Source organism: Typopeltis vanoorti, chromosome 22, assembly GCF_054136105.1.
Source record: "Typopeltis vanoorti isolate ZY-2024b chromosome 22, IOZ_Tvanoo_1.0, whole genome shotgun sequence".
Classification (NCBI taxonomy): Eukaryota; Metazoa; Arthropoda; class Arachnida; order Uropygi; family Thelyphonidae; genus Typopeltis; species Typopeltis vanoorti.
The window spans coordinates 63,530,178-63,558,071 of record NC_143570.1 but is presented as its reverse complement, the minus strand read 5'-3'; the positions used below and the strand labels follow the sequence as shown (position 1 = coordinate 63,558,071).

Below are 27,894 nucleotides of genomic sequence, written 5' to 3'. Positions count from 1 at the left end.
TTGCTTGTGCAACAACTCAGAGTTGTTACACTGAGAATGGAAATTACCGAGAAGGACACTGACCTGCAGAAATAAAAGAGTTGTCATTCCATTGTATAAAGTCCTGATCCGATCACGCTTGGGCTATTGTGCTCAAATTTGATCCCCAGGATTTGAAGGGGATAAATTAACTATGGAAAGAGTGCAGAGGTGGATAACACAGATGTTATCAGTACTCAGGACCGGCCTTCTCTATAAAGGAGCCCAGGTGCAAGAAACCTTTTGGGGCCCTAAAATATTTTTCAAAGGTAAAAATTAAAGGATTCGAAATAAATGTATTGTAAAACCTCTTACCTGCAAATGATTTTGGCACAGGAAAACAAAAAAGAAACACATTCGAAATATATTACCTTTTCGCAAATGTGTACCGACTGTGCCCACTCGATTGTGGGGCCCGGGTGCCTTGCACCCACTGCACCCCCGAGATGGCTGGCCCTGTCATATATAGTGCAGAATTTGGTAGATGGAAGAAGGAGAGGTGATATGATTTAGACTTTTAAACTGTTGAGAGGTAGTTACAGGGTAGACACTGGGGAGTTCTTTGGCTTTGTGGAACAGTGTGAAGGAGTGAGGACAGGGTGCTATCCCTAGAAATTTATAAAAGGAAGCTGAGAGCAAGAGGGTGTGGAGTGGTTTCTTTGCATGGAGGATGGTTGAACTATGAAATGCATTGCCTGATAGTGGTGAGAGCATGCAAGGTAGAGTTCAAGGAGTGGTATGATATACTGTGTTTTCTAGGATGACTCCGTGGAGGCCTAAATTATCATAATAATAATAATTATTATTATTATTATTCATGACGCCTACAAGGAGTCCGAAGACTCATCGAGGGAGGAGACACTCACTGTACAATTCTCGGTCTCTACTACCAACATCCACATCAACACCATCTACTGCCCACCACCACCACTACTACAACTACTATTTTTAATAATAACAATAATAATTAATTAATTTCAATTTAATTTCAGCTATCAGTAATTCATGATCTTTCCTACAGTCTGCATCAGGTAGTGTTTTTTTCTGCTTGGATAGTACTCCTTCGCCTTCTGCTGGCAACAATTCTCGGTCTCCACCACTACACCGAACCTCTACTACCAATCATCCACATCAACACCATCTACCGCCCACCACCACTACCACAACTACTATTTTTAATAATAACAATAATAATTAATTATTACACCTTCTGCTGGCAACAATATTATCTATCTGATTTCGTATTTTCCCATAGGTGACGTCCATATGTACAAATATTCATATGGATGTCGTCTTGTTCAACTGTTCGTATGGACGTCGTTATGTTCAAATGAAGTCCATATGTTCTTTTATGTTTTGAAAGCAAATACAGGCAGCCCTCGGTTTACGACAGTTCAATTTATGCTGCTCCACAATAACGTCGGATGCCTGCGCTTGCTTTCTTACTGTAGTGTGGTGGTCTGACTGAGAAACGACGCTAGCAGGCACTCTAGTATTTGAGTGTTTATGGAGCTACTATGACATATGTGTATGAAACCTAGTTTTCCTGTTGAATCTACCTAATTGTTCTATTTAATTTTTTTTACAATATACGTATTTAAATTGATAATTACATACCATGTCTGATAAAAGAAGTGCAGAAAAGTTAGCAGAACTTGGTGTTAAGAAGACGTCGAAAACAATCACACTTGAAAAGAAGATGGAGGTGATTTGAAGAATGGAAGATGGGCAGACAAGTGCTAACGTCTGTAAAAGTATGAACTTACCTCCATCAACTGTTACTACAATTATGAAAAAAAATGCAGATGGAATAAATAAAACAGTCTATGCAACAATCTACAGTAGTACTAAATGTAAGTTATAGAAGGGATAAACTTCATGAAAACTGAAAAAATATTATCATAATGGGCGGATGACTTGAATCAGAAAAACATTCCTCTGATGCAGGCTGTTATAACTGAGAAAGCAAAAACAATTTTTGAGGATCTTAAAAAGACAGATGGAAGTGAAGAAACCTTTTAGAAAGCAAAGGTTGGTTCATGAGATTTAAGTCTCGAAGTGCCATAGTGTCAAATTATGTGGTTAGGCGGCAAGTGCAGATGTTGTGGCACTGGCTGCCTTTCCTAAAGAATTTCAAGACTGTGTAGAACAAGGAAGTTATCCTCCAGATCTCATTTTTAATGTTGATGTGAATGGGCTCTACTGGAAAAAATTGCCATCACGTACCCTCATTTCTTGTGAAGAACATTCTGCTCCAGGTTTTTTTAAGGCTGCAAAAGATAGATTTACACTTTTGTTGGGTGCAAATGTCTCCAGAACTTTGAAGCTTAAACCAATGTTGGTGTACCATTCACAGACACCACGTGTCTTCAAGAGTCTAAAAGCCATGCTGCCAGTCTATTGTAAATGGAACAAGAAAGTTTGGGTTACACAAGACGTTTTTATAAATTGGTACACAAATTATTTTTGGCCTACCATGTTTCGCTTCTGTAAAGAAAATGATTTACCAGCCAAGGCATTGCTTCTCTTGGATAATGCGCTGGACATCCTCAAAACCTTGCTGAAGTAAGAATACCATTGGATGTCAAGGTTGTTTACATGCCCCCAAACACAGCATCACTTTTGCAACCAATGGATCAGGGGATTATATCAACTTCAAAGCCTACTACCTCCATATAACATTTATGGAAATGGTAAGAGTCTTGGACATACCATCACACTAGGAAAAACTACTAAAGACTATTGGTGGTCATTCGATATTTTGAAGAGCATTAACAACATCAAGACATCTTGGAACAAAGTGTCAGCAAAGTGTTTAAAAGGAGTATGGTGAAAACTTCTTCCAGCATTTATGCACGACTTCATGGAATTGCAGCAAGAGGAGAATGTTATTGAAGATGTTAGCAAGCTTGCACGAGAGGTGGGATTGGACGATATTACAGCTGAAGATGTGACAGAGGTCTTAGAGAGCCATGATAAACTGCTTTCCAATGAAGACTTAAAAGAATTAGTTGAACAATTAAGTTAACATCCAAAGGAGGAGAAAGAAAACGAAGAAGGTCCTCTGAAAGATATAAAAACAGCCAATTTACAGCGTATCCGTGCAAGCATAGAGACATTGACTGATGAACTCTGTGAAATGGACCATGATTAGGAACAGAGTGCGAACGTAAAAAGGAGTGTAATCACATCTATTCAACCATACACTGAACTCCTTAAAGAAAGAAAAAGAAAACCTAGGCAGTTAATACTGGATTTTTTTTTCAAAAAAAATGCAGGTGATCCAAAACCAGGAACTTCGGCATAGAAATATGTAATATCTTTTCGAAGTTTCATATGTTTTGTATATAATTTTGTTTTGTTTTTGTTTTTAATAATTTTATTTTAACAAATACAGGGGGTCCTCGAGTTACATCGAAGATCCGTTCCTACGGACCGACGTACGGCGATTTTCGATGCAATTCGGAATTACCATAGCATAAGTTACTTACTTAACCTAAAACACCCTAAAGGCATACATATATATCAAGAAACAGGCCATAGGAAAATGAAAGGGAGAACATAATTACTGTATAGTATATAAAAATGACAAAAATGAAACTGTAATAAAAAAACAAACATAAAACAATCTTTTCGCCTTTTCTTGAATTAACATGAGGCTAATTGGGATACAGCATTGATGCTGGTCTTCCAGCCAAAGAACAAGAAGCCTTTCCATCTCAATCATGAGCCTACTATGTTTTTTCGTAATCACAGTCGATTTCATGGGTGCCAATCCTTTCACGTGTTCAAGGATGTGAACTTAATCCTTGATATTACTCCCGACTATGGTATCCTTGTTATCCGACGAATTAAGATATGTGGTATCCTACGACTTAAGTTCAATGCATAGCGGATGTTTGTTGGTGTTTCTCCCTTTTTTGCCCTTTTAATAATGTCTAATTTCACTTCTAATATAATAGCTTTCCTTTTCTTCGACACACTGCCATTGGAGGAGTCTGCCTTATGTTTGGGAGCCATATCGAAGGGTAAAAAGTCACAAAAAAAACAAAAACACAAAAGTGAGAGAGCAGATGTAAACAAAGCACGCGGTACCCAAAGAGTGTATGCTGGGACCCAGGTGATGCCCCCTCTCCCAAACAAACGCTGCATAACAGCGTATTCTTTTGCCCTGCTCACAAACAAGTTCACCTGCAATGTTTGAATTTTACGTCGCGCTGCTTCAAGTCAAAATTTATTTTTTAAATTATTTATGGGATTACCGCCGTAAAGTCGAAATGATGCATGTTGAGGACAACGTAGGTCGAGGATCCCCTGTATATATGTATGTATTATCAAAGCTTTAAATATGATAATGTTACACATACTTCATGTGCATATTTTTTGACTGCTCAGAACATAAGTTTGTACCTCCCATTAAAATCGGGTTTGTTTAACGCTGATTTGGTTCACGCCTGTTTTTTCAGGAACAGAAGTGAGGCGTAAACCAAGGGCTGCCTATATTTGCAATAAAGCAACTGTGCTCAACATAAAACTCCAACATCCATTCTTCTGCTTCATTCCTCAGTCCTAAACCAAATTTTCCAGTTATGCCTCATTCTTCTTTTTCGCCCACTTTTGCATTCCAATTGTAAAATCTCACACAATAAGCTAATTTAATTAGCTAATCAAGCTCAGTTTTACAAAGGTGTCAAATCAAAATATTATAGAAAATATGATGTATTGTTTTATTTTTCTTGAATATAAATTAACTATTTTATAAATTAACTACTATTAAGCCTTATTAGTATAGGGAATCAGCAAAAAAAAATAAAACAGATGATATTAAGCTGGCCAGATTAAGGAAGAAATAAGATAAGCACATTGGAAAGCAAAGGCTCGCAACAACTTGTGAACATTTAGGCACCTAAAACAAAGACTTTCAGCAAAAGAAAACACAAGTGACGCCATCATGCCAGAGGGTGATCGTGGAAACTTTGGAGTTGAAACAAAAAAAAAATGAGGAGGACTTTTAAGTGGCTGAAGAAAGGGAAAAAGGAAGAAGAGATGATGAGATGTTCTTGGCTGGAGGTTTGGTAGCTCATACCTCTTGACCCTGAGTGTACATTCATGGTTTATTGTTGGAGTTTTGTTGAAGAGCAGTCTCCCTGAAGTTCTCCAGGCAGTTTCCAAGGCACAGCCACCAATGTATCTCAACGTATAGCAGGATGCGTTCCCCACGATCTCAAGCACGACTGATTGGGAGTCCAATGGATAAACACCTTTACACTAGTAGGTAACTGGAGTAAAGAACTGTCAGTCACCATCTGAGAAAAACAAAAAAAAAGGAAAGAGGGAAGGATATCATTTGCTACTTGGGCCAGGACAACCACGACTGTATATGACATCCAAGTTAAACAGAAACATCCAAGTTAAAGAAAGAAGCGTCCAGATCAATGCAAAGATGCAAGCTGTCCTGATGGAAACATTGTTTGTAGTAAAGGACTGTTTATAAAGAAAAAACTGTGACTAAGAACATCATATCGATGTTCTTGGATTGTAGATATGTAAAACTATATGTATTTGCTAAGCAAGAATCTGTGTTAAATTTGTAAAATACTGGGTAGTGTGTTAGAGTAGTATGTAGACAGAGATGTATATGTTATATTTGTGCAAAGTATTTTCTGATGTTAGCTATGCTAGTAGAAACAGTTATTCCCCATTACTTGTCTAGATTGTAATTACAATTTTCTTAGTTAGAATAAATGCTTTGTTGAACAACAATTTGATCTGATCATTGCCAATGCACTATTTCGAAAAAATTACGAACCTGTGTGTTAATTAGATATTGCCACAACTTGCTATATGGTTAAGAGAAATTTGACTAGGTATTGTCCTTAATACATTTCTTTAATTCCTCACTCTCTATTATTCTGTCTAACTGGTGCAGTCATAAATCAAATAAATTTGTCAGACTGAAATGTGTGAGAAACTGTATATAATGCAACTGTATAGCCGGCGATAACTATATTTAGAGTCTGCTATACGTATGGTAGGAACAAAGGGCAAGATCAGGAAGATAGAGGGGATGAAAATTAAGATAGAGGGAAATAACATCATAGTGTAGATGTTCATATGTTCAGTATAGGTGACTAAACATAACATAAACAAGACTCTCTTTAAACTTGGATAAAGGATTAAATCAAGAATATAATTTCTTGACATCTTTAATTTATAGATGAAAACAGTGGTGAGCCTTGTTTAACTAGCAAAACCTCAGCCAGTATGAAATTTTATCATATGTTACTATCATATTTGTTTCTGATTTAAGCTATGCAGAAAACAATTTCGTTGGCCAATTTCCAAATTACTAGCCCATTCTTGTTCATTTAGTATAAACTGGATGCCTACTAATGACATACCAAAAATCATACTTGGTTCTTTGCATTCCTTAAAGGTTATCTTGAAGTTTCCTAACAGTTATCTAAATGTGACCCAGTAATGACTCCAATTTTTTGAAAGCCCTGCTCTAGAGACCAATGGAATATTTACAAACCACTTCATGCTGTGAATAAGGTGGGGAATAGTCTCACATCAGATGACGTGAGACTATTGCCCACCTATACCTAGTCAATTGCCCACTTAAAACAAAACAATTACAAATGTCTGTGTCCACAGTGGGATCCAAACTTGCAGCCTTTGGTTTAAGAGCTGATAATCTAACTACTTGGCCAACCATATCTCTTTCCAGGATATCTCTCTTTTATGCATTTATTAAGCAGCTTATTTTGGTATTCTATTAATATTTTCAATCTTAGATGAACTTCCTATAATGATTAAATGAACATTTTTTCTGTATATTACCCATTTCTAGGTTTCAGTTTTATTTATTGATGTGATTTTTATTCGCTAATATCCTTATTGACTTTAGCATAAATCCTTATCCTTATTGACTTTAGCATAAAGCACATATCCTTATTGATTTTAGCATAAAGTATTGCTTTACTTAATTCTATCTTTTTCAATTTTATCGAATATTGCTATTTTCCCAGAAACTATTCCATGATTGCTTCCTATGATAATGTTACTGATGACCTCTATAAACATTTTTAGATGATAAAATATAGTCTGTTTCAGTTTTGCTTGTCCAAGTGGAATTATCCATGTTCATATGTTCATTCTTAGCATAGCATTTTCTTATAAAATGTGAGCATTGCATTCAAATAGTTACAGATCATGCAAGAAATCCATATCTAGGAAAATGAATCTAGGAATTGCAATATTCTGATGAAGCATGAGGCTTTGTTAAATATGAGTTTAAATAGTTTAAATATGAGTAGGAAACATGGCATCATAACTAACATGGCAGTTGGAGAGTGTGCAAATGTTCAGAGGGTATGGGAAAAGCAACAACAAGGAAAAAAAAGTTTGATTGACAATAAATCAGGCAATAATGATGTTTAAAAACAGATTGAAATTAATGATAACATGGACAATAATTACATTGAATCATAGAGGGCAATTAACAGTAAGGTGGCAAGCGGGTTGAATGCAAACAAGTGTATCTGACTGACAATAAAATAGAGAGCGTCCAAAAAGGACACAAGATTTGAAAGCTGAGTTCGAGAAGATAAGGTGGATACAGAGTGAAAAGAAGAGAATTGAAGATAATATGTATGGAAGAATGAAGAAGATGAAAACAAATGATGCCAGTATGAAAAAAAAAAAAAAAGGTAACAAAAGACCCACCACAAGTAGACCACAACAAAAGACCCACCCTCATCTTCTCACACTCAGCTTTCAAATCTTGTGTCCTTTTTGGGTATCATTATATGGTGATTAGATTATTAGAGGTGCAGTAAATGATAAGATACACAAGATTTGTTTTCCAGGAGGTATAATGAATAGAGTGACTGAAGCATTGGATATGAGAAGTAAGCGAACAAAGGAGTTGGAAGTAGCACTAGGGAGGACAAATGCCATGAGTGGGAACAAGATAAATATAACATTGGATATCAGGATGAGAAAGAAAAAGATAATAATGCGATAGGAAAGGTAGTCAACATGTTTCCCAGGTATGACAGTGATGCAATGAGGTGGAAAAGAAGGATTATGAATAATATATTACCAGAAATGTGTGAAGAGAAAGGAGTGCAGTTTGTTAATATATGAAGGAAGATTTGAACTGTATAAGAGTAATCAACTGCATTAGAATGGTTTTGCTGTGAGTCATTTGGAGAGACTGCTGCTGGAATGGAGAATAATGCATGCAAAGAATGAATCTAAAGCAAGTAAGAAGTGATGTAAAAGAGTGGGAGAGTAAGGAAGAAAAGATTGAACTGGCACTTATGAATGAAAATGAGGGTAGCGTGAGCTTAGAGAATGATAAAACAGGTGTGCAGGACCAACAGGGAAATGGGGAGACTTGGAGAGGACAGGGGAACACAGAATAAGATGTTGATGCTCCAGGAGGATGTAAATGCATGTGTAGACAAAATGGGAAGGGGATGACCTTGGATGTACCAAAAAAAGTTGAATTTGAAAAAGGTTCTGGGATGAGTAAGGAGAAAAAGAAATGACTCAAAGAAAGTATGGAAAAGGCAAATCCATTAAGTGGTATCAGTGAAATTATAGATCAAGAAATGAGCAGTTGTATTTATATATGAATGCAAGAAGTATCAGAAAGAAAGGAAATAAAATGGTTGCAATGATTGAGTTCATTCCTCCCGAAATTGTTGGAATAAGTGAGGCATGGTAGATGAGGATGACATCTTGATAGGAACAGAGATGGAAGGGTACGATTATTTCATATAGATAGAAAGGGTAAAAAAGGAGGTGGAGTGCTATTGATGATAGAAAATGTGTTATGTCCATACAAGATAGATATGCAAGGGGAAAATAGTAGTAGTAGTGGTTTTGAAGCAATATGGTGTGAGATAGAGATGAAATAAAATGAAATACTTTGTTGGATGTTTCTATACACATAGTAATGTGAAGGGTAGTGACCATAAAATGTATAAGAAAATTAGCAAGTAACATAGATTGAGTTGACGAGATAGCAACAGGAAGTAAAGAAAATGAGTTTCTTGAGTTTTTGAGCAACAACTACCTTAGGCAGTATGTAACAGAAGACACACAAGGATTGTGGGGTCTTGCATTAGACAACTGTCATCAGAGGAAGTTATTATAAATGAGGTGTCAAATCTCCCTCTAATTGGTGATAGCAACCACGAATTGATTACCTAAGTAGTTGCCAACCATGGCAGGATGCCCGTGAGGAAAGGGTATATCTGGAACTATGTAGCAGGTGATTATGAGAAGCTAAGGAGACAACTTCCAGCTGTAAAATGGAATGAGGAATTGAGTGGAATTGAGATCAATGCTGCTTAGGTGATATTCAAGAACTACCTAGTAGAAGCAATGTCTAAAGATCAGGTAGTTCAATAAGGTAAGTGTGAAATGGATGACTGAAGAGATTAAGTATGCATGCAATACAGAGGGGAAAAAAAGGTATCCTGGAGGCATCATAAGAGGAGTGGCAATAATCAATTCCATGAGGAATAAAAAGAACGGACAAGGAGTGTGACTCGGTTGGTAAGGTTAAAAAAAGGTCAGTATGAGTAACAGTTAGCTATTGAAGCCAAAAAAAATATTCCTAGGGCATTCTCTTGATATGTAGCCAGCAAAAAAAAAATAAATAATAATGACTATGGCAGGATGGCACTGATTGCAGAAAAAAACTATAACGAAAACTGCTGTGGAGGATATAGTTGAGATATTTAATGAGCAGCTCATAAAGGTCTTTCATTCTTGTGAATGTGACATCATGGAGATTTGGAGAGCAACAGATGATGAGAAGAAGAGACTGAGTGTGAGTAAGGATGAGGTATTCAGGAAGTAAGCAAACTTCATGTTATGATAACAAGGTTGTAGGACTTGATGATATATCACTGCATGTTTTGAAGGAAAATGTGAGGAAGTCGACATCTGCCTTGACATATTTGTTTAATATCAGTCTTCCATTGCATTAAATTCCAAAGGAGTAGAAGGCAAGTACCTCTTAAAAATGGAGGTGACAGAATTCAAGCATCAAATTATAGGTAAATCTGTATTTCAGGTATTGTGGTTAAAGTGCTGGAAAGACTGAGTGAGAATCAGGATCTAGCATTAGGCTGGATCAAAGATAATACCATTGCCAACAATGGTATTATATTTGAGGGACACCAGGATATGCTAATTGGAGGTCATGTTTCAGTAATCTATTCACTTATTAAAAATAAGGTGACAGCTGCACTGGATGTGGAAGAATGATACACATTAGTATACTTAGACTTCGGAAAGGCTTTTGACAGGTTACTGCATGATAAGATGATACTCAAACAAGAGTGGATGAGGTTGGATATTAGACTAGTGCATTGGAATGGAGATTAGCTGATAGATATGCACCAGTTATGCATTGTGGAGCAATATCCCAGAAGAGGAAAGTCACTAGTGATGTGCCTCAGGGATTTGTTTTAGGGAATTGCTGTTTAACCTGTATATTAGTGATATTGGGGAGGATTTGAATGGAGATATACAGATGATGCAAAGTTGGGATGAACTATGAGAAGTAGAGCACATGTGGCCTTACAAGAAGACTTGAATACAATAAGTGAATACAATAAGTGTAAGGGGATACCAGTTCAATGTTGCAAAATGTAAGGTTTTAAAATTTAGAAAACAAAGATGGGATGTATAATTTACTCTTGGTGGGGTATATTTTTGAAGCTGGAGGAAATAGGAGATCTTGGGGTGATTATGGATATGCATCTAAAATTTAGAGCAGCACAATGAATTCAGGTAATGATGCAGAGGACAATGAATGACTTGTAGCAGTGAGGAAATTCTGGTTACATTTTATAAGGCATTGATATGGACTACTGTGCAGAGATTTGGTCAACTTGTTTTCAAAAGGATGAAGAGATGATGGAGAGGATCCAGAGGCAAATGACTAAAACAATTTGATCTCTGGAATGATGAATATGAAGAGAGGTTGAGAAGATGCAATTTCAGAATTTGGTTAAAAGGAGGAAGAGGAGAGTGATATGAAAGAGACGTATAAGTTCATAAAGGGTTTTTAAAGGATTAAAAGTGAACAAGTTTTCATAAAGTCTGGGAGATTGTGGGAGAACAAAAGGTCATCCATGGAAGCTGTATAAGAATGATGCGAGCAAGAGAATGGGAAGCAGGTTATTTTGCATGGGGTGTTGTGAATGATTGGAATGCATTGCCTGAAAGCATGGTGTCTACAGAGTATTTGAATGTGTTTAATGCATTGTATGATGAGTGTGTGTATGACAAAAGGGATATCCTAGATACGTTTTGACTCCATTGGGTCTTAGGATAATAATTTTTATTATTAAGTATAACATCACATTTTTACTTTCGTTTCATTTTCCTCTTTTACTTTTCCATAGATACTTTTCATTCTTGATGTTATTTTTTTCCAGTTGTCCAATATCTCCTAACACTATTTAACACTATAAACACTCCTAAGGCTATAGGATCTTGCTGTATTGTATTGGGTCTGTGTTATAAAATTATTCCATTTCTTCATCTTCATAATTATTGGTGGTACATATATTTGTATGGTTTTAATGGTTTTCTTTTCTGATATTCGTACTACCATATATGCTATCCAGTTGATATTCCTGTTTATTTGGTGTGTTTGCTAGGCTTTTGTTTATAACGAATTCAGCATATATCTGTTGCACCATATGGTCACTTCCAGCAAAGCACAAACTCTGATTTTCTATTCATCTCCCTTATTCCTATTATATTCCATTTCATTTTACTTATTTAATATTATACTTATTTACTTATTTAATTTTTACCTTTTCATTATCTGCTACTGTCTTACACTGTATATATCAACCCTGAAATTAGTCTTCCTGCTAATTGCATTTATTATTTTGTAAGAGAGTAGCATATTCAGTCCAATAGCTCCACTTCTATACAGTGATAGTATTCAGGGAATTTTAAGGCTGAACAATACTGTATGCAGAGGGCTCACTCTTAAATGTAGCATGTGTTATGCAGATTCTTGCATGTTTCAGATTCATGTAAATTATTATAAATTATAAATGTTAATTCATAGTTGTATATATATTTTTTTATATCTGTCACATTCTGTACACACCTAAAACAAAGATATGTTATAACTTATTTCATCGGTTTTATGCAAATGGTTCAATTTCTGAAGACTTATAACTATTTTTAAAATAGCAGCTAAATTACAACATATATAGCTTTCGATGAATACTTACAAAATCTATTACAGCCTAAGATTTCCATTCGTAAACTTATCCACCCATTCCATTCATAGGGTAATATCTTTATATATCTTGCTTGTATTGCTTTGTCAAACATACTAGTCACAGGAATATGCTGATCATAGCTACCCTGAAATATCTGTAATTTTAGACAAAAACTGATCATTAACCCACTCGATAAAAATTAATTCTTACAAGTAAACACAAACTTTATTTTTATCTCTTCTTTATGGCCTTATTTATTATATTAAAATAATTACAGCTTAATAACTAGCTAAACAAAAGTCACTGGAAGACTTTGGAAAGAACATAGAAAATAAATATCAAGAAGGTGGCAAGATATTCTGGAGGTTGTTGAAGAAGCTCAGAAATTATTATTATTATTATTATTGGTATCTACATGGAGTCAGTAGACTCATCGTGGGAGACCCAAACTATCAAAACAATATCTATCATATATCTACTTGAATTCATTTACAGACGAAGAACTCACAACTGAGTCAGGCAATGCATTCCATTCATTCACCACCCTCCAGGTGAAAAACCTCATTCTCAAACCCTTGTTAACCACACTTTTCCTTAATTTCAGGGGATGACCTCTTGTTCTTCCATCACTATCACACAGCTGAAACATTTCCCCTGCATCAATCTTATAAAAATCTTTTAGTAATTTAAATGTTTATATCCTATCCCTTCTTTTCTGCCTATCAACCAATCTCTGCAATCTGCAAGCTCTCAATCTATCAATGTAGGGAGCAGTTTTTACATCACTCACCAACTTAGTCACTCTCCTCTGAATCCTCTCCACAACCTCCTCATCTCCAAGAATCCAGGTGACCAGACCTGAGCACAGTAATCCAAATGTGGAAGTATCAATGCTTTATAAAGGGGAATAATAACCTGTTTACCTCTGGATGTTAGTGTATTCCTCAATAACCAAGTAATCCTATGTGCAATATTGAACACCTTAGCAATGGGTTCCCTAAACTTCAACTCCATATCCACCAACACCCCCAGCTCCTTAGCCTCATCAATCTCTTGGAGTACCGTTCCATCAATGTAGTACACAGCTGATAACCTTTTAATCCCAAAATACATAACTTGACACTTTTCCACATTGAACTGACATCCGTTACTTTTGTCTATTTTGCCAGCTTATTTAAATCATCCTGAAAACTTTCAATATCAGCTAGATTTTTTATTTCACTATACAACTTTGAATCATCAGCAAACAACTGAATATCTCCCTTTAAGCCATTTCCAATATCATTTATGCACAAATTAAACAACAATGGCGCAAGCACAGAGCCCTGAGACACACACCACTGGTCACCTGCCTCATCCTGGACTCTGCTCCTCCATACACCACCTTATGGTATCTCTCCCTGAGCCATTCTCTTATCCATATCACCAGTTTAGTATCCATCCCCATCTACTCCAATTTGCACAACAGTATTCCATGGGGTATCCTGTCAAAAGCGTTAGCAAAATCCAGAAGTACCACTGTGTAGCCATTTCCTTTGTCCAACTCAGATGTCATTCTATTATAAAAAGTTATTAAATTACTAAGGCAGGATTAAGCTTTAACAAAACCATGTTAGCCCCTACAGAGTATTATATCCTGATCCACCCATTCTTGAAATTTGTCTTTAACCAACTTTTCCAATACTTTTACCACCACTACTCCCAAGATGGTGATTGGTCTGTAATCAACTACCACAGTTTTAGAGCCACCTTTATGCAAAGGAACTACTTTGATTTCCTTCCACTCCCTAGGGACCATACCAGAGTTCAAACTTAAGTTAAATAACCAAGTAAGAGGCGTTGACAATTCCGTTGTACATTCGCACAACTTTTGAAAGTCACGCAACTTTCAAAAGTCTATCACCCAAGTGATAGACTTTTGAAAAGTGATCACTCAGTAACTCTACTATTACATCTGAATTGGTCACCTCAATACCATCAGCATTCACTAAAGTTATCCTTCCGAAGTCATGTTTCCTTTTACTTGACACATAGCGGAAGAACTCTTTGGGATTACCCTTGATTTCCTTGGCTAAGGTCTTGTCATAATCTGATACAGCTTTTCTTACTATGCTGGAGGAAATTGAGAAAAGATTGCTGTAAGAGGAATTAGAGATGATAAAACTGAATGTCAGAATTACAGAGGTATTTTTCTACTGAGTGTTCCTGGTAAGATTTATGCCAGTATGCTTGAAAAAACGGTTGAGAAGGTTTGTAGAAGAGGAGCTTGGTGAAGAACAAGCTGGATTCAGGCCAAATAGAGGCTGTCAGGTTCAGATTTTCACTTTACGGAAATAATTGAGAAATCATGGGAATAGAACAAAGATCTGTATTTAAGTTTCGTAGATCTGGAAAAAGCATATGACAAGATGCCAAGATAGAAGCTATTCAAAACACTATAGTTGTATGGTGTCAGTGGGGCATTATATCAAGCAATGCTTAATTTTTATTTGAGCTGTAAGTCAACAGTTAGAATTGAAGGAAGTACATGAAGATGGTGTTACGTTAAATCTGGTGTTAGACAAGGATGTACATTATCCTCTCTGTTATTCATTATCTATATGGATCACATTATGAAGGAAAGTGGTATTAAATCATCTGATATCAAAATTGGAGATGTTAATGTCAGCTCTTTGCTTTATGCAGATGATGTTATACTTCTAAATAAATCCGCTACAAGTCTGCAAGATTCTCCGACTAAATTGAATAGCTGTTGTAATAGATATGGTATGAAGGTCAGCAATAAAAAGACAAAGGCAATGAAAATAGGCAGAAGCATTGAAAATATCAACTGTATTGTGAATGGAGAACCTATAGAACAAGTAAAACATTGCGGCTACTTAGGTACGATTTTTAGTGAAGATGGTAAATTAAATATCGAAAGAGACAACAGGATCGACAAATGTAGACAGTATTTTACCTTGGGTATAATAAATGTTAAAAATACCAAGTAATTTTAAACCTGGTTTTACTCCATTTCCCAAGTAAGCAAACAGACAAACAAATCAAGTTTGCGCCTGCAAGTGATGCAAGTCTAGCTGATCCTACAGGTAGTGCAAGACCAAGGCAACTCATGGTAAAGGTGGCATAAGCTCTGATCACTAATCTTAATATTTACTCTTAATGCCAAAACACATCTCCAAGAAGGGGATGTATGATGTTTTGTATTAAGGACAGCAAGGGGGCCACTACCCAGACCGGTTTTGACCTTTATTGAGGTCGAAACCTAGGCTTGCATCACTTGCAGGCACAAACTTGACTTGTTTGTCTGTTTGCTTACTTGGGAAATGGAGTAAAACCAGGTTTAAAATTACTTGGTATTTTTAACATTTATTATACCCAAGGTAAAATACTTTCTACATTTATATCTCCTCCTGAGATTTTTATTTAATAAGGTTAAAACACCTTATGGTAACTTGTTCTGGTAAAATACTTATAACCTCTGTATTACTAAAATCTTGGTATTTCTAGCTTGGCTCCCACTGATGAGACCTTAAGGGTAGGTTCAAGGTCAAGTATAGCAGAAGAGACGCTTTGTAGTTGCAGAGTTGCACTACCTGTAAAGATCACCGTGACAACAGCAGAAAACAGTGGATTCCAGCCGGAGGCAAAAGTACTATCTTTTCGACCTGCAGTCGACTAGGAGATCCAGATTGCGCGGACGGATTTGAGAGCTTCATGCACCAGTTCCATAGAAGTACTCCAGCGTTGGTAAGACCCTTTCTTTTTTCTGTCTTTTTCTTCTGGTACTTCCTTTGTTTGGCACGCATTTACTGACGAGGAACGCTCGGCATTCCTCGACTTTGGCCCTTGCTAACATCTCGCTTTTTTTTTTCTATCGATAGTAGTTAGGATTTCACATTAACAATGACATCCTTTCTGCCCAGAACTAGGACTCTTGGTATCGAGGTCAACCAGTCCATACAGAAGCGGGCGTTGGCGAGAGCGCTAATAAACGAAGTAGGGGCAGAGAACATATACGGTTTCACACCGTACCCGGGGGGGATTTCAAATAGTGGTCAAAGACGACCAAATAAGAAGGAAACTATTAAACAGTTTCCCATGCTCAGGACAAACAATCAGGCCTTTTGTAGTAAGGAGCCTTCGCAAAACATTAAAAATAGACAGGTTTCCCCTGGAATTCTTGGAAAACGAAGCCGACATCAGGAAATTCTTTGGTAAATGGGGGAAAATTTATGATATCAAAGCGGTAGAGAACGAAGAATTCAAAGGCTGGAAAACAGGAGAAGTAGAAATCCAGATAGATATGGAGAAAGACGTTCCCAACTTCGTTTACTTGGGCCAAACCAGGGTTATGGTCAATTACCCAGGTGTTAAAAGATTATGCTTTCGATGTAACTCTGGTGAACACCTCGGAGCAGAATGCCCGAGAACACAACGTAGAAACTGCAGATCACCGAAGCACAAACTAGAAAGCTGCACAGCACCATGTTTTAAATGTGGGGACTCGACTCACAAAGTTGACACATGCCCACACAGGACACAGGCAGAAGTAACTGGAGGGACCATAACACCGGTCAGGGCTACACCCATCGGAAAACCTGAGGCTTTATCAGGGAACGATTTTCCGAAGCTCCCCCAACAGGCCGAAATAGGGAGAACAGCGGAAAACACAGCCTTCACAAAAATCCCAGCAGGTAAAATACCCAAGAAAACCGGCCACACGAAAGAAAAAAAAAACCAACAATGAGATGGGAAAAATTGATACACACAGGAAGGAGGAAGAAATGGTCGCAATCAGCACTCCAACAAAGCGCACAAGAGACATAGAGACAGAGGAAAAGAAAAAAGCTAAATAAAGCAGCCTACTGTCATCGGAGGATGAAATGGATAACTCCCAAATTATTGGCCAATGTGGAGCAACAGGCACAGAGCCCCTCGACGAGGCCATAACAATGCCAGGAAACCTATCCCCGGTAGCGGACCGACCTGAAGAACCCCAACCACATATCCACAGAACGGACTCTTCTAGCGACATGGATATGGACTTTCTAGGCAACCTCTGTATTGATCTCGAGACAAAAAGTCCAAACAGCTACGATGGAGAATTGGATGTGGTTTATGTAGACCCACCAACAGATAACAACCCCCCACTCTTCTAAACATCAACATGGAATTTAAAATTGCCACTTTAAACGCTAACGGACTATGCAACCCTTTTGAGCGAAGCGCTGTCTGGAGGCTAATGTTAACGCACAAAATTAATATCCTCCTGATACAAGAAACCCATTTTTATAAGTATTGGAACGTGGAGAACTTCTCGAGAAGCTACCCGGTCACCAGCTACTGGTGCTTCGGGGACGCACACTCGCGAGGGGTGGGGATACTAATTCGCCCCCCAATCGTGGGGGGTTCTTCAAAGTCCAGAAAGACACTGCAGGACGTCTAGTAGCGGTAGACTGGAAGTACGGTGGCCGTACCATCCAGCTTGTTGCAGTTTATGCCCCAAACAGCCCATGCCACAGAAATGGTTTCTTCTCTGCCCTTGAAAACTATCTCCTGGGAGCAGAACACCTCATCATAGCCGGAGATTGGAGCTGTGCGGAAGACACACGGTTAGACAAAGTGGGCGGGAATGTAAATACCGGAACTGGCGGCATTGCCGCTTTAAAACGATGTTGTGTAAATTTTGACCTCGTCGATGTCTGGAGGTGGAATAACCCCTCGAAAGTTGAGACAACGTGGTGCCATGGCCAGATATCGATGAGACTAAACAGAGTGTACGTTTCTCAAAACTTGGAACAATATGTTCAAAGGATATGTCACACCGCAGTACACAACATGTCAACCGACCACAAAATGGTCATATTCAAAATTACACTAGCAGAGGTTATGGAAACAGCAAGAGGTCCTTGGAGGCTCCCTCCTACCTTTTCTGGTCTTTTTAGCAACCAGCTACAGAACCTTTATGACAGATGGACAATCTTCAAGGGGCGGGCTAAGGAACCGTTTCAAAAATGCGGGTGCGAAAGGGCCTACCAACAACGCAAACGGCTGAGGGATCTCTACAGGGAACTCGGCTGGTATCGGACAAACGAACGGAGCGGAGTTCCCTGCAGAGATCTTATCAGACAAGTTGAAATAGAGCTGCAGCAAGAGCGGCAGAGTAGAGTCGAGGACCTCGACTTTCAAACGAGACTCTATCTCAGAAACTTGGAAACGCCTTCCACTGCATTCTACAATCAACAACGGGTGGCAGCAAATGACGAGAACGATTTACCAGATCGAAGAGAAGGGACAGGTTCTAAACTCAACCCATGAAATACTCCTTCATTTTCATCAGCAGTATCTTGGCATCTTCTCTGATCAGCAAGGCACGGATGACTTCAGCGTGTGGGACATCAAACGTCTTCCCGATCATCTTACTGCCCTGCATGACAGGCTGATAACTGCGGCTGAAATAAAGGCAACGTGCAAAACAATGAAGACTAAAAAGACCCCAGGGCTAGACGGACTGGGGATCGAGTTCTATAGATCTATCCGGGATTTTGCACTGTCAGCGTTAGTAAACATCTTCAACGAATTCCTCACTCTTCGGGAAACATCCCCGAGGAATTTGCTAAGAGCTACACAGTCTTTATTCCAAAGAAAGACCGAGATCGGACTTTGTCAAATAACTGGCGTCCGATCTCCTTAACCAATTTAGACCACAAACTGTCTGCAAAAATTATCTGCACGCGCATTAAGGGTGGAATAGAAAATATTATAACAAGCTCACAGGTCTACGGAATCCCCGGTAGATCTATGGAATTTAATCTCTTCTTGTTAAGAGACTTAATCAGACTGGCAAAGGAAAAAAAAATACCCCCTGGCACTTCTCTCCACCGACCTGGAAAAAGCGTTCGACAGCGTCAACCACATGTACTTGCAGGACACCCTCAAAAAAATAGGCGTGGGCCCGAGACTTCGGCGTACAATTAAAAACATGTACGCGGAGGCCTCGACCCAACTCTCTATTAATGAGTTTCTGACAGAACCAATCCGTATAAAGAGAGGGGTTAGGCAAGGCTGCCTGCTAAGCCCCCTCCTCTTCTCCCTATCGTTAGAACCCCTGATCAGGAAAATTGAGAACACCCCCGCAATTAACGGTATTCCACTGCCCCAAGTCTCCAGACAATGCAAAATAGTGGCATATGCAGATGATGTAGTGGCTACACTCAGAGATTCTGAGTTCATCTATATCTATCTTGACATACTGCAAAACTTCAGCATAGCCAGTGGTCTTCGCGTCAATGCACAAAACACTAAAATCAAAAGTTTTGGAAATTTCCATAACAGTGGACTTCCCTATGGTTTAACTATGCATATGAAGCCCCTAACAATATTGGGCGTTCCTTTTTCTGAGACCCTAGCATTACCAGTTCAAAAATTGCAGGAAACAAGCATGGAAAGGATTAGGTTGTTCAAACCAACCTTTTTCTCCTTTTATGGCAGAGCCACAGTAATAAGAACAATCATTACTCCAATGCTGATGCACACCGTCAACATCACAGGCATCACACTACTACAAGAAAATCAATTATCAAAAAAGCTCATAGACTTTTTCTGGAATGATAAAAAACATGAGGTAAAAAAAGAATACCTACAACTAAAACATGAAGAAGGGGGTTACGCTCTGCCTGATCTCAAAAGCTAGCTTCATGCAAATACGTTCAAAACCATACGGAAGGCCTTAAACTCCAACCATGCTTCCGGCCTCCTAATTAGACGTTTTATAGGATTTTTCCTCCCCTCTTTGGGATCACGAACTATGCTGGACCCTGCACAAAGGTTGTGCCCAAGTGGTACTGCACACTAGTGAAATTGCTCACAACACTCCGAGACAATGGAACAGAAATCCTCACACACAAACCAAAAGCAATATAGTGGGATTTCTTCCAACTCTCCAGGCGTGATACACCCAATCTCAGGACAAATAACAAAATTCTTTTTAGAAACATTAAAAATAGCTGGGGACAGCTTTTTCATCAGGATCTAGCCTGGCGAATAGCCTACGGGCGGCTCCCGGTGAAACTAATCAAATCCAGGTATGTACCCAGTCTGTGTGACCCCTTCTGCGATATCTGCCAGGCCGTGGAAACGGTGGAGCATTTTTTTACTTTTGTCCACCTGCTCAGCGCGTCTGGCAGAGACTCAGCACAGCACTGCAAATCCCGATGTTGTCGCTGGAGGAGGGCATATATCTACAATTTCCTCCACCGGTTAGCAAGACCCAAAAATTTACTATTTTCTTAATAAATGTATTGAAGTATCACATGTGGAAAGTACGGAAAAAATCCCAGGTACGCGATGCAGAGCTAATGTATGTAACAATAAAGAAAGGTTTTTCTTTCTATTTACCTCATTTCTTAGCACTAGAAAGGCATCTACTAGGTGACTTTAAGTTTGTAAATAAATACTGTAAACCGCCCAAAATATGCTTCCTCGTACAGGGACATATCAAACCCTGCATATTCCTGTAAATTTCACACCATGCCATCTAGCTCCTCCTTGGGGACAATATATGTTTCTTGTCTGATTCACTACAAATCTTAGTTCACATGGTTTTTCACATTCCAAAGGAGGGGTAGATCTGAGAACCCAGGCTGCGAAGGCTTACAGCGAGGCGGTGCTGCTGCTTGTGAGCGGCATCTCCTGGGCCAGATTCTACCCCAACTCTGAGTCCCAATGGTACAAGGTCTGGTAGTTCGCCACAATGCTATTAATACTATTTAAAAAAAAAAAAAAAAAAAAAAAAAAAAATTATTTTAATCTATCCTGGACCTTAAGCCCTAACCAATCTAAGAACAACGAGTAACTTTAAAATTTGGAATAAGAGTAAGGTTATCACATTTATTAATCAAGAAACTTTATTTATTAATTGATAACAATTAAGAGCTAATAGTAATTTTCTAAATATTGGTCTAAAGCAGGGGTTGACGGACATCCTCCATAAACACCTGATAAGTTTTATTGATTCGGACAAACTTAAATGCGAACCTCAGGTTTTTTAAATTTTGATTTATGTATGGTAATTTTATTTTATATAAAAAATAAAAAAAAATTAAATTAAATTAAATTAAATTAAATTTAAAAAAAAACAGGCGATAGGAGATGATGTGTATAGACTTCTTAGCCAAACCCACATTGTGGAATGGCTAAACAGGTCGACTGAGGCCTCTTTTACCTCCTACTATCTTACTCTACCTTTTGTGTTTTTCCCCTCATACTGTCTGCTGATCCTCAGCATGCTTTTTTACTCCAAAGGCCGATGATGAGAAACATGAATTCCCATTCTACCTCAATAAAGATCGAAACTGGTCTGGGGGCCCCCTTGCCTTTAATACAAAACATCATACATCCCCTTCTTGGAGATGTGTTTTGGCATTAAGGGTAAATATTACGATTAGTGATCAGAGCTTATGCCACCTTTACCATGAGTTGCCTTGGTCTTGCACTACCTGTAGGATCAGCTAGACTTTCATCACTTGCAGGCGCAAACTTGACTTGTTTGTCTGTTTGCTTACTTGGGAAATGGAGTAAAACCAGGTTTAAAATTACTTGGTATTTTTAACATTTACAGGATCGACAAAGCTGGTATGGTAGGAAGTCAACTGAATAAATTTATGTGGAATAAGAGAGAAATTAGTGAAAACACTAAATTAGCTATATACAAGACCATGTTCAAACCAATTTTAGCTTATGGATCTGAGAGCTGGTTCAGAAGTAAAACACTTGACCAAAGACTAGAGACTGCAGATATGAGAGTTCTGAGAAAGATTAGGGGCATGAACAAATGGCATCAATGGCAATATCATATTAAAAATGAGGATATTAGGATAGAACTTGACATTGTTAGCAGAGCTAATCTCAGGTGATATGGTCACTTAAACAGAATGGGAGAGGGAAGATTAGCAAAACACTTGTTTTCTGCCAGGTTGGCAGGAAAAAGACCCAGAGGAAGACCAAGATATAGGTGAATTGATATGGTAAAAAGATTGAAATATAAGATCTGATAATGTTGAAGCCTTGACCACTTAATAGATTGATTTGGAGTTAAATTGGATAGGAAGTTAGTAATGATGTAAAATTTTCATGTAGTATTATCATATCCTGTATACCCCTTGAGGGTAAATGTTAGGAATTTGATGATCATCATCATTACAGGAGAAAGCTTCCATAGCTCAGTTGGTACTGACATATTGCTTTGGCTGGAATGAGCTGGGTTTGAATCCCATCTATGATGTGAGGAATGTATTTATCAGGGCTTTTAACTGATGGTGAGTTAGCCAGTCTCATACAAAGGTGGATGGTTTTTCCTCTCAGAAACTTGGGCTTTTTGTCTCTCAAAACAAGCAACAAACCAACCCGATGAACACACATATATGTATACATATTTTTATATTATTAATGAATTAAACATTAGTGTTCGTTAATATATTATTAATGATTAATATATGTTTTTCCATTTACTTCCCTGCCAATAGTTATTAGCTTTATTCTTGTAAATTGTATGTAGTCTGTATACAGGACTGACAAACAGCACCTGGAAATGTATGAGCCTATCTAGGATTGGTATCTTCAGTCTCATTTCCCTTCATTCCAATATGGCTGTAGATCCAGCACAGCTGAATATCTAAATTAAAAACCATCAATTTGTACAATAGGTGTAGAACCTTGCAAAGCACTGGATTTGGTTATACACAGGAGATAAGATGTAAAGAACTCAATGAGTCTCTATAAATTATACACATTTTTGGCAGTGGTTTTCTTCTACATTGAAGTGCTATTGAACTAGTGATAGGAGATGCTATGAAAATGCTCTACTGCAACTCCTGGATTTGTGTGCATGCATGGCCAATGGCCAAAACTCTGATTATATTTAGCTGTCAGCATTGGCTTCCCCAAGAATTTGTCATGAGAAGCATAATGAAAAAGGAGTGGGATTTAGATGCATTTGACAGAGGACAGACCATAGGTACCAACAACTCTCAATGCATCCCAGTATGTGAAACTCATGGGCGAACATTTTTACCTATTTATGTTAATCATGCATCTCAATGGAAATGGCATCCACCAGCAATCATCTCACAGGTCCAGGCAGGCTACTGCTTGGTTCCAGGAGCATTCTGTTGACTTTGAAATAATGAAGTGGCCACCTAGCAGCTGTGATAACTTAAGTCCTATCGAAAATCTTTGGGATACTGTAAAGCAAAGTGTTTGGGCCTCTATCCATCACTGCTGAACTTGAGCAAATTGTGGACAGCTCTGGAGGATTCATGGGTTTCCATACCTGTGGAACATTTTCACAAGCTTGTGGAGTCCCTGCCTCATTGTGAGGCAGCCGTTATCCAGGCTACATGTTACTAGGTAGCTATACCTAATTCGATGGTACTTCAATGTATATGCAAAAGCACAAGCTGAATTGTATGCAATGATGTATAATTAGCAATCAGGTGGGAGTAGAATCTATATGATAAAGTCAGGAAATTCAGCAACACAACCAGCTGAGGCCTCAGATCTTGAGGGATATCAATGTTCTGCTATATGCACACACACTAAATAACTGTATGCAGATGGACAAGAGAGTATCAGATTCGGTTGGTATAGTGAGAAGTTGCATGATATGATAGCCTGCCATGGAATACTGTTTGATGCAGGTAAATGTTATAAGGTTCATGCACAATATCTTGCATAATCACTTTAACACACATGCCAAACAGACATATGGGAGTCTGTTGCGTATGATACTGAGCCTCACAAAGCAGAGAAAGCATGATATAGTTAAGAGATAACTGTTTCTGCATAAATGACAAATCAGGTTTATTCACTTTGGCGTAAAGACTGTAAATCGGTGACGTGTGAAAAGCGCCAGTAACTCTGATGATAGTTAGATTAGTACATCGCTGGATTATACATTCATAGCTGGATTATGAATCTAGCTATGAATGTATAAACTAGCAATGATGTATTAATCTGCAACCCCATTCAGTAGAGGATAGTAGAAGGTTCCTATTCCTGAAATGAGATGAATCCTGAGAACATAGCTTCTGTTGGTATGGGAATAATACTTTGTCCAATTCTCAACTCAGGTTTGAGGTGAAGAGTGCATTTTCGGCAGAAGTGTATAGACATGCTTTCTTCGGCTAAAAATATGAATCCATTACTAAGAGCCCATAAAGAGACATGATCAGTTGATTGTCCAAGTTGTGTTTGAATTACCCTCATATTACAAAGAATGACAGTAACTTATAAAGTCATTAACATATAGAGCATTGCCTACAGTGAGAGGAAGCTGTTTAGTGATTGAATTAATTTTGGCAGCAAAGAGTGCCACACTTAACCCAGAGCTGTGGGAACACCCTCATCTTGATGACATGTCTGAGAAAACTTATTTACACTTGGACTTGAAAGAATCCATTATTAAGAGACATTAAGACATGGCAGTAATTGATTATGTGAATTGTATCCAATATTGTTTTTGACTGATGTCTCATGTAAGTTTTTAATACAAGAAAAGTACCTTCTGAGACCCAGGTTATAGGGGTGTTTTTATTTTCAATATTTCCAGGTTGTATTATATGCTTTTTTTCCATGTCTATGAAGACTGAAACCAGATGTTCTCATTTCAGGAATAAGAATATAATACGTGTTTCTAAGTAAACCAAATAGTCCAATGTTGAGCAATGTCTACAAAAGCCACATTGTGTGTTGAGAAATCACTGCACTATAAATACTGGAGAAATCTGGCATTAGTCATTTTCTACAGCACTTTATAAGAAAGATGGTCAGAGCAATAGGTTGGTAATTGTTTCCTTGTGTTGGATCCTTTCCTAGTTTTAGGGTGGCAATGACAATTGACTTATACAAAGAATCCAGAACTTTTTCTTCTGTAAATATTCTGTTGAACAGTAATATAAGGATATGAATAGAAGATGATAAATGTTTTATCATCTCATTACAGTTGTCAGGTCCTACTGCACTGGCATGAGACAGCAGAAGAGCTGTTTTTAAGTTCCTCCTTAATGAATGGCTATGACTCTAGCCCAATTGGCAGAAAAATTTAGCTGCTGCTTCTCTCATTTACTTTCAATATGAAAAAATTCAAGAGCTCATGAAGTTGTTGCTGAGTTTATTATTATTATTATTATTACTATTATTATTATTCAGGCCTCCATGGAGTCAAAAGACTCATCGCGGGAGGTCCTTCCAAAGAAACAAAGTCTATCAAGACTCATCATGGGAGGTCCCTCCTAGGAAACACAATGTTTATCATACCACTCCTTAAACTCATTGATGTTCTCGCTCTAATCACTCTATCAGGCAATGCTTTTCATGGTTCAACCATCCTCCATGCAAAAAAACCACTCCTCACTTTTTTTAGTTTCTTTGTTTGTAGCAAAATTTTCTCCCAAAGTGTATGCATTACCTACCTAAATTTGCCTACCTTGGAATGTAAAGCATATGCATTACATTCCAAGGTAGGCAAATGGTGTATTCTCTATGTAACTTTTATTTTCCAGTTTTATCCCATATTAATTTTGCACTAGTTGTTTGATTAATCAATGTTGTGAATTGTATCCAAGGCTGTTTTTGACTCTGATGTCTCACATAACATGCTTTGCCTAGAGTACATTTAAGAGCTGTATGTTTTCAGATGGTAGAGCATTTATGAAATATACCCCATGCTCTATTTTGATGTTTTTTGGTAACTTGGGACTCTGGGTTCCACTAAGCTTTGGATACAGCAAGGTATTGAGTATTATTGAGCATTATTCTGCAAGGTATTGAGTTTATCCAGTTATATATATATATATATATATATATCACTACTTCATTGATAAGTGTCCGACTGTTTCAGCAATAAATTTTGCAAGGTGGAAAAAGTATTCCTGTCAACCAGTCCATTTTCCACATGAGCATCTGTGTGGGAGAACATGGTTCCTGTGAGGACATAGCACAAATAACAGGAAAATGATTGCTTTCATATACATTGTCTTTGACATCCCACTTGAGCAGTAAAAAATGGCAGAGGAGCAGATTGTAAAATCTACTGCAGAATATGAGCTGCTAGGCATATAGAAGAAGGTATTGAGTTTAATATTAAGGGAGAGGTCATTATTGATTGATTGATCAATCTCATCCATTCCTTTAGGATGGGTAGAATCCCCGATTGAGAGGTCATTATTGTCAAGCATTTACTTAATGATACAACCTCAACGTTGCAACTGTCTGAGCCCAAGAAGTTGGGCTCAGACAGTTGCAACGTATGATTATCAAATATGATCTCATTTAACTCATAACATTGTGGTAAATAAATGGAACATATAATAATAATATGAAACCAAACAGATAGGTAGATAGATAGATAGTAGCAAGATTTCAAGCAAAAACCATTTAATATTTCAATAGTCCAGATATATGCACCCACATCTGACAGCACAGATGAGGATATTCACTTATTTTACAAAGATCTGACAGAGACAACAGAAAAAATACCAAAGCAATATGTACTATTTATTGAAGGAGATTGGAATGCCAAAGGCAGAATAGATAATGATGGTTGGGAAAGTGTCATGGGAAAATATGGTTTTGCAGAAAGAAATGAACGAGGTGAAAAAATGTCAGAATTTGCTGTGGACCATGAGATGATGATCTGTAACACAAGAATCCAACAAAAGGACTGTAGAAAATGGATGTGGCAGTCAAATGATGGGAAAACCAAGAACATGATCAATATGATTATGATTAAAAGAAGATGGATAACATCAGTACAGCAGTATCAAACCTTTCAAGAAGCAGATATAGACTGGGATCATAGTTTAGTGATTGCAAATATCAAGTTGAAATTAAAAAGAAAATATAAACTCCATCATCAGAAACAAAGAGATGCAGCAAGAATAGGTGAAGAAGAAATAGGAAGAAAGTATAGAACAATGTTAGAAGAGAAACTTAAAAGTGTGGACAAATAAAAAAATTTGAATCTAAGAGTGAAAGGAGTAATGAAGGCAATAGAATATGCAGTTGAAGAAACAGTACCAGAAGAAGAGAAGATCAAGAAGAAGTGGATTAGACAAGAAACACTGAAGTTGTACAGGAGAAAAGAATGTTGAAGATAAGAAGGGATACATCAGAACAAATAGAGGAGCAATATAGAAGTGTAATGAGATGAAAAAAGCAGTCAGAATGGATAAGATGGAATGGTTAGAAGCCCAATGCAATAATATAGAACAGCACTATGGAGAGCATAAAACTAGAGAGGTGTACAAAATGATTAGAACCACTAATAGAAAGTGGTAACCAAAACAGACCACAATTAAAGATGAAAAGGCAAAGTATTGATGAGTAAAGATAAAATTGTATAGTGTTGGGAAACTGACTGAAGAATCAATTGAAGAAGATATCACTGCCATTTAATGAGCATGATATGGACATTTTAAAAGGGGAGGTAGAAAAAGCAATAGGACGGCTAAAACACAACAAGAGCCCTGGTAATGATAACATCACTGGAGAAATGGTTAAATGTGGTGGTGAAAGTATGGTTACAGAAATGCACCGACTA

The 27,894-nt window shown here is 37.7% G+C and overlaps 1 protein-coding gene across 4 annotated transcripts in view; it reads right to left on the bottom strand.

The window, feature by feature from the left end:
* LOC150094462 (hemocytin-like) overlaps window positions 1–27,894 on the bottom strand; it is a 2,636,009-nt gene that overhangs the window by 1,545,123 nt on the left and 1,062,992 nt on the right. For all 4 annotated transcript variants that reach the window (XM_090412206.1, XM_090412207.1, XM_090412208.1 and 1 more), the window contains one exon: window positions 12,303–12,447. In XM_090412206.1, the coding sequence (XP_090268332.1) occupies window positions 12,303–12,447 (145 nt within the window). The remainder of the gene's footprint in view (window positions 1–12,302; window positions 12,448–27,894) is intronic.